The sequence below is a fragment of the Belonocnema kinseyi genome, chromosome 2, assembly GCF_010883055.1.
Source record: "Belonocnema kinseyi isolate 2016_QV_RU_SX_M_011 chromosome 2, B_treatae_v1, whole genome shotgun sequence".
NCBI lineage: Eukaryota > Metazoa > Arthropoda > Insecta > Hymenoptera > Cynipidae > Belonocnema > Belonocnema kinseyi.
This window is the reverse complement of record NC_046658.1, coordinates 45,095,015-45,108,716: the sequence shown is the minus strand read 5'-3', so window position 1 is coordinate 45,108,716 and position 13,702 is coordinate 45,095,015. Positions and strand designations below refer to the sequence as shown.

The following is a 13,702-nucleotide window of genomic DNA, read 5'->3' as shown; positions in this document are numbered from 1 at the left end:
TGAAAATTAAAATTCGAAAATTTTTTCTAAAGCCTCCAGGGGACTTCGTTTTCGCACGAAAAAATTTTATGTGCCCTTATTGCATCCGGACCCACAATTCGGGGCAGATTAAGCGTGGCTTCGGCCCCACGGGACTGCCATGTGGCCATGTGGTGAAGTTATTCAATAAAAGGGAATAGTAATAGAAATTTTTACTGTAAATAAATTGATAACCCGCTGTGTAACTCACGCAGTAGGAAAAAATGTAAAAGGGAAAAGACTGTAGCTATGTGATTATGTGAAGTAAACAATATACGAATGTTAGCGCCAAAGGAAAATGCTCCTAAAGCTGTAATAATCATTTTGATACCGTAAGGTACTTAATTACATACATAATTAATATATTAACAGAAACGTTTTAAGTTTAAAAATTTTATAATAAGAATTCATTTAGAATCAATACTATCAAAAATGGTATAATCGAATTTTCTCTTAAATAATTTAATTTTTCACGAAAAAAGGAATTTTTAACAAAATAATAGAATCCTCGAAAAAAGATGAAATTTCAATTAGGAAGTTTATTTATTTACCAAGAATGACAAATTTTCAACAAAATACTGAATTTCCAAATACTGTATGAAAGCGGATGAATTTGTTTTCAAATAGTTCAATTTTTAACGAAAAGAGGTCGGTTTTAAAACAAAAGGATTAATTTTTTTACCAAAACAGAAAAATTTTTAAAAATTGAATTATTAAGTAAAAAAGGTAAATTTTCAATTCAAAATATCAATTTTCAACAAAAATAGTAGAATCGAAATTTCTTTAAAGAAATTGGTTTTCGACAATCAGAAAGGGAATTTTTTAAAATAACTTAATCCTCAAAGAAAAATATTAATTTCAACCAAGAATATTACTTTTCTACCAAAAATTACAAATTTTCTACAAAATTTAGAAAGTTTCAAACAAATATATGATTTTTAACTTAAAAATATCATTTTTTAACCAAAAGTTTTATAAGTAGATTTTACCATTACAGAATTTAATTTAAAAAATACATATATAAATTTGAAGAAAAAAGTAGAATTTCCAATCAAAAAGATTGGTTTTAAACCGAAACAGATGAAGCTTCAATTATGGACTTAATATTTAACGAAAAAATGGGATGATTCAGTTTTTAGTTAAAAAAATAATTTTCAATTTAAAGAAGTGTAATTATAAAAAATAAATCTGAGTTCTCTACCAAAACAGATTGTAACTTAAAATATCAATAAATATTTAACTAAAAATGGAAAGTTAAATTTTCACTTCAATAAATTAATTTTGAATAAATAAGAATTGTCCAAAAAATTGTTGAATCCTCAATCAGCAAGATGAATTTTCAAACAAGAAAATTAAGTTTCTACTAAACAAGACGATTTTCTGACAAAATCCATACATTTTTAAACAATTAGTTAGTTTTTCAATTAAAAAAGATCACACTTTATTTAAAAAATTAAATTTTCTACTAAAAATGTTATAGTTGAATTTTCTGTTAAAAAATTGAGTTTCACCAAAAAAACAGTATTATAAAAATTATTTCAAAGGAGATCGAATCCATTTAACATTGAGCAGGTTCTGCACTTCAAGTCGCTGAATCGATCGAACACAAAAGACGAATTTTCAACCAATTACTTGATTTCTAAACTATAAGGGAACAGTTTTTAAAAATTTTTGGTTGAAAATGTATAAAAATTTAGTTGACTTTTTTTCCTCCAATCTGTGACGTCACATTCATCCTGCTCTCGCGTTCGAAACTCTACCATCCTCTCAAAGCATAATGAGCATGTGCTCTTAAACTGGGCCCAAACTCAAAGTCTTCTGAGGGGTATTCTTCGTGAGTAAGTGAAGGGGTCGATAAATTTAAGCTTTACCACATGGCCCAGTGGTTTCCTGTTTCTGGACGCAAAGGGCCTTCATAGCTTGACCACGGCGGCGAACCCCTTGGTTCGAGTACCCATAAAAAACGTTCGTTTGAACAAAAGACAGTCTTTCGATTTTACGACTTTTCTTTGAAAAGTCCCGGAAAGTAGAGAATTTATCTCTTAATTTATGAAAGGATCAGGACTCAAGATGTTTTCTTTACTTGGTTCTCACCAAAAAGAAAACCTACGTGCCTTTACGTTGTTTAAGTTTCGAACCCGAGACTGTAAATCTAAAATATAATTAAAAATGCGCATTTGTATCTATTTTATATTTACATATCCAAAATAATCTTCATAACATCTTTACAACTAAATTAGCATTTATACTTAAACTTAAGTGTCTATTTGCCAAATCACGTGCCAATTACACAAGACCACAAACCGCCTAAGCCTGCAACATAAGAGGGACTGGGTGTACCATATGTTTTTGATGTCGCTGAATCCAAATCCGGTGTCGGTTTGACGCCATCAGGTCAGTGTTAAGGTCAATTCAAGGTCAAACCTACAAAATTAATCGCTCACCAACTAAATCAGGGTACCTTCAGGTTTAAGTTGTCGCTGAATTCGAATCCGGTGTCTGTTAGACACCGGAAGGTCAGTATCAAGGTCAAACCTACAAAATTTATTGCTTACTAACTAAATGTAGGTTTAAGTGGTCGCTGAATTCGAATCCTTGATCGAGACAAAACTTAAAGACATTTTTTTTCTTCGTTAGGAGATTTAGTATATTGTAATAGGGTAGAGTGGGTTTAAAAGTGCCGCGGGAAAAAAGTGCTACAAACGGTAAAAAAAGAAGAAATAATTTGTAGGGCGCGGTAAAACGTGGTAAAAGTTGACTTTTCATAACACTGAGTCTAAACTAAATGAGGTATTTCTTTGTTTCTTTCATTAAAACTGATATAAGTCATTAAAAATCCACATATAATATGTGGAACTTTTTCCCCGCGGCACTTTTAACCCCACTCTACCCTAATGTGAAGGAATTAGTTAAGAAAATTCAAAAGCATACCTTATAATGCTAAGGAGTGGCGACTTTTCATAGATTCGTCTACAAGGAGTTTAAATGGTGTTTTCTTGCATAATGGTAATAAATATGCACCTCTGCCAGTAGCACACTATGTTACACTCGGCAAAAAATACGATAGTCTTCAGTTTCTTCTCAATGAATTGAATTACAATAGCCACAAATGGCAGCTCTGTAGAGATTTAAAAATAATAACAATAATGCTGGGACTACAGAGTGGATTTACAAAACACTAGTATTTTATATGCGAATAGGAAAGCCGAGTTCGTGAGCAGCATTATGCAAAAAACGGGCTCTTCCAGAAAATCTTAATCCAGGATCATTTAATGTTATAAATAAACATTTAGTAGATCCAATAAGAGTGCTTTCGCCACCATTCCATATAAAACTCGGCTTAGTGAAACAATTTTTTAAGGCCATGAGAAAAACAGAGAGTAATGCTTGTAAGTATGTTTTTGAGAAGGTTCCTAAACTTTCCGATGCTAAAATAGAAAAGGGAGTATTTGACGGTCCGCAAATTAGAGCTCTGCTAAACGATGATGAATTTGAGCGAAGAATGACTAGTGATGAAAAAGAAGCATGGCAAAGCTTTACGCAAGTTCGCTTAAACTTTTTAGGAAATCATAAACACCCTAACTACAAAGAAATAGTTGCTAAAATGATTAAAAACTTTGAAAAGTTAGGGTGTTTGATGAATTTAAAGGATATGAGTATGGGACACTCATATCATGTCTGACTATTGCAGGTGCAGATAAAGGGATATGAAGACCGTTCATAAAGGCAAGAGCATTCGAATATCATTTGAGTAAAAAAGACGCGGTCTTCAGAAAAATGTAGTCGTTTTAAAAAAGCATAAAATTTTTATTTATATGTAGCGTCAAACTTTAAACATCACATAAACCTGGCGTTGGCGCCTCCGTTTCTGTAACGCGTAGGTTCTATAAGAAGTGGTATATCCACGTGGTTCAAAATAGGTAACGCTGAAACAACTTAAACTGAATTTAAAGCGTTTCTCATGCTCTATTAAGAAAGTTCAAATTTAATTCATTCAAAAAGTACATGTTACTATAGCATTCTTGAATGACGACAAGGTTGCAAATTCTAAACAATACAGAACCCACATAAAAACTCTTCAGGTTTTTCCAAATTTGACCATTAAGATCTCTTAACCTTCATCTCACGATGTCCACTCAAACCTAAAAGTACCTTGATATAGTTGGTTAGCGATGAATTTTGTGGGTTTGACCTTGAACTGACGTTGATACTGACCTGATAGCGTCAAACGAACACCGGTTTCGAATTCAGCGACCACTTAAACCTAAAGTTACCCTGGTTCAGTTGGTTAGCGATGCATTTTTTAGGTTTGACCTATAGCGCCAAACGGACACCGGTTTCGAATTCAGCGACCACGTAAACCTGAAGGTACCCTAATTTAGTTGGTTAGCGATAATAAATGCTCCAGCGTGAAAAACGAGCAGCAGAATTAATTCAGCGCTCGTTACAGACAGCGCACGGTGGGGCTGAATAAATTTATATGAAAAGTTCGAGGACCCCCAAGTTACGAGTGGGAAGTTGTTGTAAATGGCAATCAATTTTTCATTAACTTAAAATGATGCCCTGAGTCTTTTTTTTAATTGTGAAAAATCCATAAAAATTTCTACCTATAATAACTTAAACGCTAAATAAGTTGGTGCAACCATATGGTACGAGCTTGAAAAAGTATTTAAGCAAGTCATAGTACTTGAAAATTATTACTAAAACAGTAATGTTAATGCTTATTCTTCTTGGCCACTTGTCGATAATGTAATTATTTACTTTCTCGATTGTTCATAAATAAATAAATTAAATATATTGATTTGTCTGATGTCTCACAGCCGTTCGTACCCGTGCATCTGGTGTACCGCTCATAAAGATTTCTGAGACGCTATAGGCTTGTTGAGAACAATTGGGAGTTGCATTGAAAATTTTTAAGCTTGGAAAGCAAACGGAGCTAAAAAAGAAGATTGTAAAAATTTGAAAAATTGTTGCAATTTACCGATAAATTCATCAGATGAAGAAAAGCAAATTATTGACTTGATTGCACCGCCCGAGTTACATTTGTTGATCGGTGTTGTATACACTTTATTCAATAGTATGTACAAAAATTTTAACAAATTTGTGAAGTGTGGGCTAAAAAGTGCAATTTCAGCCGAGAAATCATATATGGAAATGCAGGAATTAATGGAAATTCGTATAAAACATTATTAAACAAAGTTAAGGTTTTACGTGAAATTTTCACAACAACCTGTAATTTTCCTTGGATGCAACTTGTTACATATTTTGACGCATTCAAAGGGGTCGTCGATTCTTGTTTTTCAAATGATTTGAAATCAGATTATATTGACAAGATCGCTGTTTAAAAAGAAGTTATTTTGATTTAGAGATAAAAGTAACTCTGATGGTTCATGCCGTTTTTCTCATATTAGAGATTTTTGTGAGAAAAACGAGAAAGGATTTGGGTTCTGCTCGGAGCAAGCTGTGTAATCAGCTCATGCAAACTTAAAAAAAATGTGGATTAAGTATAAAGGGAAAAATACACATCCGAAGTATGCAGAAAATTTACTTAAAGCTGTTCGCGAATATAATAGTAGACACCTTTAATTTACAAATACTTGAAGTTTGAAATTCACAAATCTATTTAATTTCAATTGTTGTAGTTTACCTTAATGAATTATGTTAAATTTTCATTAAATATTATGTAATTTCAAGTTTTTCTCAGATTAAAACGTGCTAATATACTTGCTAAATATACTCAAATTGTAAGTGCATGCAATAACATGTAGTTTTGTTTTGTCAAAGAAAAATTGTTTTATAATTTTAAAAAATACGGCTAGATTTTAGAAAATAATTAAATATATTCACATAAAACATTCATATTACTATTTTCATAATGAATTTCAAGTACTTTAACTTGCTTATATACTTTTTCATGCTCGTATCATATAGTTGTATCAGCTTATTTAGCGTTTAACTTATTATACATAGCAATTTTATTGAATTTTTGACGAATAAAAAAACGGCTTAGGGGATCATTTTAAGCTAATGAAAAATTGATTATAGGCACCATTTACAACAACTTCCCACTCGTAACTTTGGGGTCCTCGAACTTTTTATATAAAATCATTCAGCCCCACCGTGAGCGGTCTTGAGAGACATCTTTTGGTCGCAGTAGGTTCTTCTTGCATAGATAGATCACAGTCACCGACAAAAGAGCGGGAGATTGTCAGCGAGAGTACTGGCAGTGGTTGTGGGAAATACAGTGAAACTCTTCTATAGCGCCGATTTTGAGGCTGACGGTGGATGGGAACTATTTGATTATAGCCCGCTCCACTTTTTTTTGTTGACGTCTGAGTGACAACTACAGATCCCGCGCACCCCGCGCAGCTCCAGTCACACATACCTGCGGCGCGGCGTCAATTCTGGAAAGAGCTATAGAATAGAAGGCTATTGAAGGGGTTCACTGTATGAGATGAGAAATGTTAAAAGGGGGTTAAATAGCTGAGAGAGAAAGTAGAAGGATTGCAGGGGGAGGTGATGTCGGCCAGGAAGGAAAAAGAGGATGAAATGAGGCAGATAGAAGAAGAGATTAGGGTATAGAAGGTATTTGGGAGAGGATGGATAATATGATTAAAAGAGAAAGTGGGAAAGCGTAGAAACGAAAAGGAGGAGAGAGCGGATAGGGAAAGGATAAGGGCAATGGAGTTGAGGATAGTAGGAAAAGAGAAGGAAGATAGGACAAATAATATTGTAATAAGGAGATTGAAGTTAAAGATCCGATAAGAAAAGGAGCGGGTGGGTTAAAGGCACGGATGGAGGGGAGAAAGGATAATGAAGTGGCGGTTGTGGAATTGCAAAGCTGGGAAGAAAAGTTGAAGGTAACGTAAAATAAAAATAAGATAAGGGATAAGAAGGTTTACATCGATCAAGATTTGACGAGGAAGGAAAAGGATGTGCAGAAAATGCTAAACGGCAGGGCTAGGAGGGAGAGGAGTGAAGTGAGAGTGGCAAAGGTAGAATGTTGGAAAATAAAAGGAAACGAGATGCTGAAGAAAGGACTGGGGCATTTGTTTTATGGGAAGTAGGTGAGTGGGAGTAAAGCAGGGTGGAGGAGTGTTAAAGGTGCTGTACTGGAACATAGCAGGTGTAAAGAAGAAGGATGAGGATTTTTAGAGGAATTTTCAGGAATTTGATGTAGTGGAACTGGCTGGGACGTGGATAGAGAGAAAGGAATGGGAGACAGTAGAGCAGAAGTTATCAAGGGTTATAGGTGGAGGTTACAGGAGGTGATAAGAGTAAAGAGGAAAGGAATTGCTCCTGGAGGAATTATAACACGGGTTAGGAATGGATTGGAGGAAAAAGTTCAAAAAGTGAGAGAGGGGGAGAGCGTGAAAATCAGGACTGTAAATAAAGAAACGTTAACGTATAAGTTTGTGACTGTGTATAATAAGGATGGGATGGAAAGGATCAAAGAAAGAGTGAAAAACTTACTAGGAGAGAGAGAAGTGTATGGTGGTACTGGGGGGGAGCTCTAATGCGATTATTTGGTGGGAAGGGGGTCTGTACTGGGAAGGGAAAATCTTCGAAAAGAAATCGAAATTCGCAGTGGATGGGAGGCTGAAATCAGACCATCGGTTATTAGTTTTGTGGATAAAAGGGGAGCGTGGCGGAAGGCAGGGTAGGAAAGAAGGGGCGTTAAGGGAGAGAGTACCATGAGTGAGGAAGATGATAAAGAAGTATCAGGAGCAGTTGGAAAAGGTTGAGCTTTGAATAGATTAGAGTTAAATTCGGACAAGTCGAAGGTTATGCTTTTCAAGAAAGGAGGTGGGAGAGATAAGGGAGGGGAGTGGGAGTGGTAGGGAAAAGCGGTACCGGAGGTGAAAGACTTTGTGCGCCTGGTGTTTCTGTTTCGGAGAAATGAAGGAGTTGATAGTCATATAAAAGAATGAGTGAGAAGGGCAAATGTGGTGATGAGGCAGTTGCGGGGACTGAAAAAGTGGTTTTTCGCAAATGATTTTGTAAGAAGAATAAAATTGTTCAATTTGCTCGTGATGAGCCTCTTATTTTATGGAATAGAGGTGTGAGGGTGGAAGGTAAGTGAAGAGGTAAATAGGATAAGGAGAGGTATATAAAATGGAAATTGGGGTTGGCAAGGAATACGCCGAACTATATATTTCAGGAGGAAGATAGGAGGAACGAGTTTAGTGATTATAACAGAGAGTCGAGTGTGTTAATATTAAGAGAAATTTTTGAAGAGGTAGGAAGTATGCTAGTTAGGGAGTATTGGTAGGAGAAAAAGAACCGACGTAGAGCTGGGAAGGTGGAGGTGGAAAGGAATTTTAGAACGAATGCATTGAAGCTGGATAAAGCGAGAATAATGCATGTGGAAGGAAGGAGGGTATATCAAGTGGTCAAGAGAAACGGCATGGAGAGAGAAGGAAGCAGGGGAGGACAGAATAAGAAGGTCAAGCTTCAACGGGTACTATGTGTGGATTATGCAATATTCCTGTGAGAAAGGGCAGCAAGGAAGTCAGGAACTTATAGCGAGAATGAGATGCGGATGCATGGATGATTATAATAGATTCTCGCTTTCTAGAGAGAAGACGATGTGTGAATTCAGCGGACAGGGGGAATGCAAAAGTGGAGCACTGGTTGAAGGAGTGTGAAGAGGTGAAAAGGTGTGGGATAAGCATGCAGGTACTTTTGCATAAAAGGGGGAGCGAAAAAAGGACAATACCATGGGTAAAGGGGCTGTTGGGTAAGATGGAGAAGGAAAGATTATAAATAGGAGAGGAAGTAGGTGTAAGAGAATTGTAAAGATTGTAAATAGTAGATAAGTATAAGTTTTTAGCCACAGAGGCAGAGAATGGCAATGCAAGGCAAAGCGAATAAATAGCGGCATGCGTGCGAGGCGAGGCGAAGCGATAAAGGCTAGGCTATACAAGTGAATGGCTTAGAGATAAGGCGGGGATAGATGTTAGTTTTTTAAAATGTAGTTGAAAGAAAATTCTTGAAAAAATGGAAGTGCAAGCAAATCAATTTTTTAAGGCCAGCAGGCCGAAAAATAAGCGTTTATATAATGAATTTTATTAATTCGATTCGCATTTAAACGAAAAAAATTGGGAACTTATTAAAAACAGGAAAAAAAAGTGAAATTCTTTAAAGCATGGGTAGAGAGGGAAATAGGAGAAAGTCCACACATCCATGCGTTTGTTTATCATACTTTTTTCCAAGGATCGAAAGTTAAAGGAAATTATGAGTGGGGAAGTAAGATAAGTGAGGGCGAATGAGGAAATGGAATTAGGGAAAGTGAGGGTATATGAGAGAAAATGAGTGGGAGGGGGGAAAGTACTGAAAAATAAGAAGAAATGCATGGAAGGGTAGCGTGGGAATTGAGGGGAAATAAGAGCAAAAGTAAGGAAGTGAAGAGAAATTAAGGGAGAGAAGTAGAGGAATTGAGGGGAAATTAGGGGAGTGGAAGTATACTAAATTAAGGGTGTGGGTGTGAGAGTAATGAGGATAAAATAGTTGTCACGGAATGGGGAGAGTAAGAGAAAATTATTGCATGGGAAATAAAGGGAAATAAGAGGAAGAGTAGGGTATTGAGGAGAAATCAAGGAAGAGAAGTAGGGGAATAGAGGGTAAATTAGGGAAGTGGAGGTAAATTAGGGATGGGGTGTAAGAGCAAAGAGGGTAAAATAGTGCTTAGGGAGTGGGGGGAATAAGGGGAACTTTTGAATGGGAAGTAGGGAAAATAAGAAGAGGGAAACTGGGGGAAATAAAGTGAAATGAGGGAAGGCGAAGTAGGGGAAATCAGGAAGCAGATGTAGAATAAGTGCTTTTAAGTGAAGACAGTAGGGTAAATGATAAAAAAGAAGGGTGTTCAAGAAGGGTGAAGAGAGGACTGAGGAAGGAAAGTTCGAGAAAGGAAGTGAGGAGTGGGGAAGGACTGGAATGTTGGAGGTTTAGGGAGAGAAAGTATAGAAAAGGGATGCATTAATGGCCTTATTAACGTCTCAATAGGCTACGAAACCCTTTTATGAAGGCGCGCACTGCCTACTTCGACTAATTCCTTTTATTTTGCTCGAAATAGGTATTTTAATGTATATGCCCCATTTTTGGCGTGGAGCTTTATATATAAGAAACATAAATGATATATAATTAAAAATAAAGGAAACAAATACCTTATTTTTGTATACCCAAGATTCTTCTTTATTGGACATAAGCTTATCAATCCCAAATCCTGCGTGTACAAAACCAGAAGCAAAACTAGTAGCCAAATTTGCCCTCGCAGAATCATGTTCAGTATTCATCCTGTAAATGCCTGTCGGCTCAAACCAAGATTTAAAAATTTCTTCTGGAAGCTTTGGCTCTAAAATATCCAATTCTCGAGCAAACATTTGGAAATATTGATTGACATGACCATTGCTCAGTATCATCTCTATGTCCTTCTCGTCTTCGCCCTCGTACTCGTTTCTTAACGGCTTGTCCTTGGCAAATAAATAACTGTATTTATTTCTAAAGCAGTCTTGGGATTAAGAAAACGTTTTTAACAAAGGAAAGAAACTTTGTAATAAAAAAAGCCGATTTAATGCATTCAGAGTGCAGTCAAGGAAAACAATTGATTGGTCATTATGAGTTTATCACACGTTATGTGAACGTTTCTTACAATTCCTTATAATTTTATGAATGATAGTTTCATGAAAATTGAAAAACTGAAAGAGAGAACAGTATTGATTTTTTCGGAAAAAATGTGTTGCTACACAAATACACTGTACACAGAATATATTCTGCACATAGTATACTAATTGCTACATCTCATACACAAAATACTTTTTACACAGAGAATATCCTACTAAAAATTGAATATTCTGGGTAAAGATATTCATCAGGGAAATATTCTACACAAAAATATTTTACGTGAAACGTTTTCTACACCAGTTAGATTTTACACAAATTAATGCCCACGGCCAGGGACGTGGCGAGCGTATGCGATGTCGGGGGGGTGAGTATTGTCATAAATGTAGATTGAATAAGTGAAAATTGCCGACTGCGACGTTTTATTGTAAAAAAATATCTCGCCCGTGGATAGAGATTATATGCTGAAATATAGCTTAAAAGAAGCTTCTCGATTCACTGGTTTCATCTTAAAATTTGAACTGCCAATAAAAGTTATTAATGACTGAATCAAAAGCGTCAGAATAATTACGATCCTAATGAGTTTTAATACTGGAAAACTCGTATATATGATAATATCAAAAATAAAATACAATAATATGTTTTCATGATTTTATGATGAAAAAATTGTTAAAACAAATTAAAATTGTTTATAAATGACTGAATATGTTAGGCAACAAGTTCTACTCTCAGTATTCTTCAAATTTTTATAATTTATGCCGATAGATAGAACTTTTCACAATTTGAATGAAGACCGAAATTTTTCAGACAAATGATGATTGTTGGAACAATCGAAAATTATTTGAAAATACAATTATATATTTTCATGATTTTGGGAACAGAAAATTGATTAAGAAATCACTAAATATGTTTTAAAAAAGTTCTACTCTTAGTCACATTTCATGATTTTTCATGATCAATCACATCAATCACAAAAAGTCCAAGATTTACATTTTATTGAGGTTTTATAATTTTTTAATTAGAAGTTTAAACAATATAAACTGTAAAAGCTGCAGTGAGCGGATGTTTTTCAAACTTCTTTTAAGCTAGAGTTCAGCTTAAAATCTGTATCCAAACCTGAGATATTTATTTTTTACATTTTTAACTCTAATAATCAACATAATAATTTAATTAAAGTATGACAAATTTTCATTTGTTAAATACTTGTTACAGAATATTCATCAATTTTTTCAAATTTTTGGTAAAATTTGTCGAACGTGCGGAGGAATAAGAAAGTCGACGTAGTGGAAGTTGAGGGTAATTTCTCCTGTTTTGTCACACATTTTCTGTCATTGAGAAGAAAACAAATTTTGTAAGAAAATCAAACTTACATCGTTTTACAAGTATAACGTTAAAAAATGTTTCTGTCTTTAGCTCAACTTTCTGCGATTTTTTCTTGCCAAGTAATAAGGCTTCAAAGATTTTTTGCCGACTGATCATAGACATTCATAATTGTTCTATCTTTTTTATTGAATCTTTATTTGTTTTAAATACAACTGCTTGCGTCAAAATGAATGAGCTGTAGGTCAGAATTGATGAACTATTTTGCTTCAAAATTCATATTTTGTGGTTCAATTTCACTGTTTTTTGTTCGAAATATTGAAATATTATTCACAGAAGCGGAGGAGCTTACTTTTCTAGGTGGGGACCGAACCATAGAATTATACACTGGAGTCCCATAGGAAAAGTTCCGGTTATAGAGGACAAGGTGGTTCAAGGGGGCGAAAGAGTGACGCTGCTTGTCAGCGGAGCTACTCCACAACGACGCAGGAGTGTATAAAAAAAGCGGCCAGTATCCTCGGCGTTTAATCCTGTCGTCTGCTTCAGTTATCTTCAGTCAGTGGCGAAAATTTCGCAGGACAATCGTTTCAGTTCATTTTCAGTCAATCAGTGTTTAGGTTGTGTTGCGTAACCAGGTGTAATCAGGCATTACGAAAATGACCAAGGAAATTAAGAGAAAGCTTTTATCTTTCGAAGAGACATACAAGTTTTTATACGAAGTGAAATCCGGTGCCCCATAGCAGTCTATTTTGCAGAATTCATTTTTTGAACGGGAAATTTACCAATCCTTAGGAGAAAAATCTGTCCAAGTTCGATTTTAACAGCTTTTAAAATAATGAGATGAATTGTTATCTTTTTCAATTATGAAACCATTCACTTTAAGCTGATATTTTTAATTTAAAGAATTTCAAAATGCAGTTTTGAAGTCAAAAACAATCAAAAATTAAAACCGTTGAAAGTCGAAAAATTTTGATAAATAAACATGGTTTTTTTACCATTTATTACTTATTCGAATATATAGCAGTTTTGAAAATATTTGAAAAATAATTTTCAACTGGAAAATATTAAAACAACTTCTAGTTTTTTCAAGATTTGGAAATAAAAATTTAGAGCTTTTCAAGGTTCATTGATTTATTCTTGAATTTAGAGCATTGCAAATGATAAAGTGAATTCATATTTTTGGAATTAAATTTGAATCTTTAAACTCTATAATTTATAAAATTTAAAAATTTGCAGATTATTTCCATTTAATTTGAACTTGTTTAATGGGCAATTTATATGCCTCAATTTTCAGTTTGTTTTTTATTACTTCAAATAGAAAAACGCTTAGCCTTAGAATTCGAATTTTTTATTTTATTAACTGTGAAAAATGTTTGCGAGCCGAGAAAGACATTTTTAATTGAAATAGATTAATTCAATTTCAGATTCAATAATGTTTAGACGCCTATTTAAAATAAAAAAAGAAAGCAAGAATTTGGTGATTAAATGAGTATAAAAAATGATTGATTTTACAAAATAAGTGGGTAATTAACCCTCATCTGAGCAACCGGGTACCCGGGTAACCTCCAGAAGAAAAGTGAGTTATTTATTTGGAAATCGGTGTTGTAAATAATGTACACGATAACACAGCCACACAAAAAAGGTGTGCGGATCTGGTAACAAGACACACGTATTCCTATGGATTTTGGGGCGCTGAATTCAAATTCGGTATCAAAAATCACCCATCACCTCATGGTTGAGCCAT

General features: G+C 34.6%; 1 protein-coding gene across 2 annotated transcripts in view; it reads right to left on the bottom strand.

Moving 5' to 3' along the window:
• Positions 1 to 13,702, bottom strand: part of LOC117167242 (26S proteasome non-ATPase regulatory subunit 2-like) — a 108,895-nt gene that overhangs the window by 57,601 nt on the left and 37,592 nt on the right. For both annotated transcript variants that reach the window (XM_033352028.1, XM_033352029.1), the window contains exon 6: positions 10,185 to 10,490. In XM_033352028.1, the coding sequence (XP_033207919.1) occupies positions 10,185 to 10,490 (306 nt within the window). The remainder of the gene's footprint in view (positions 1 to 10,184; positions 10,491 to 13,702) is intronic.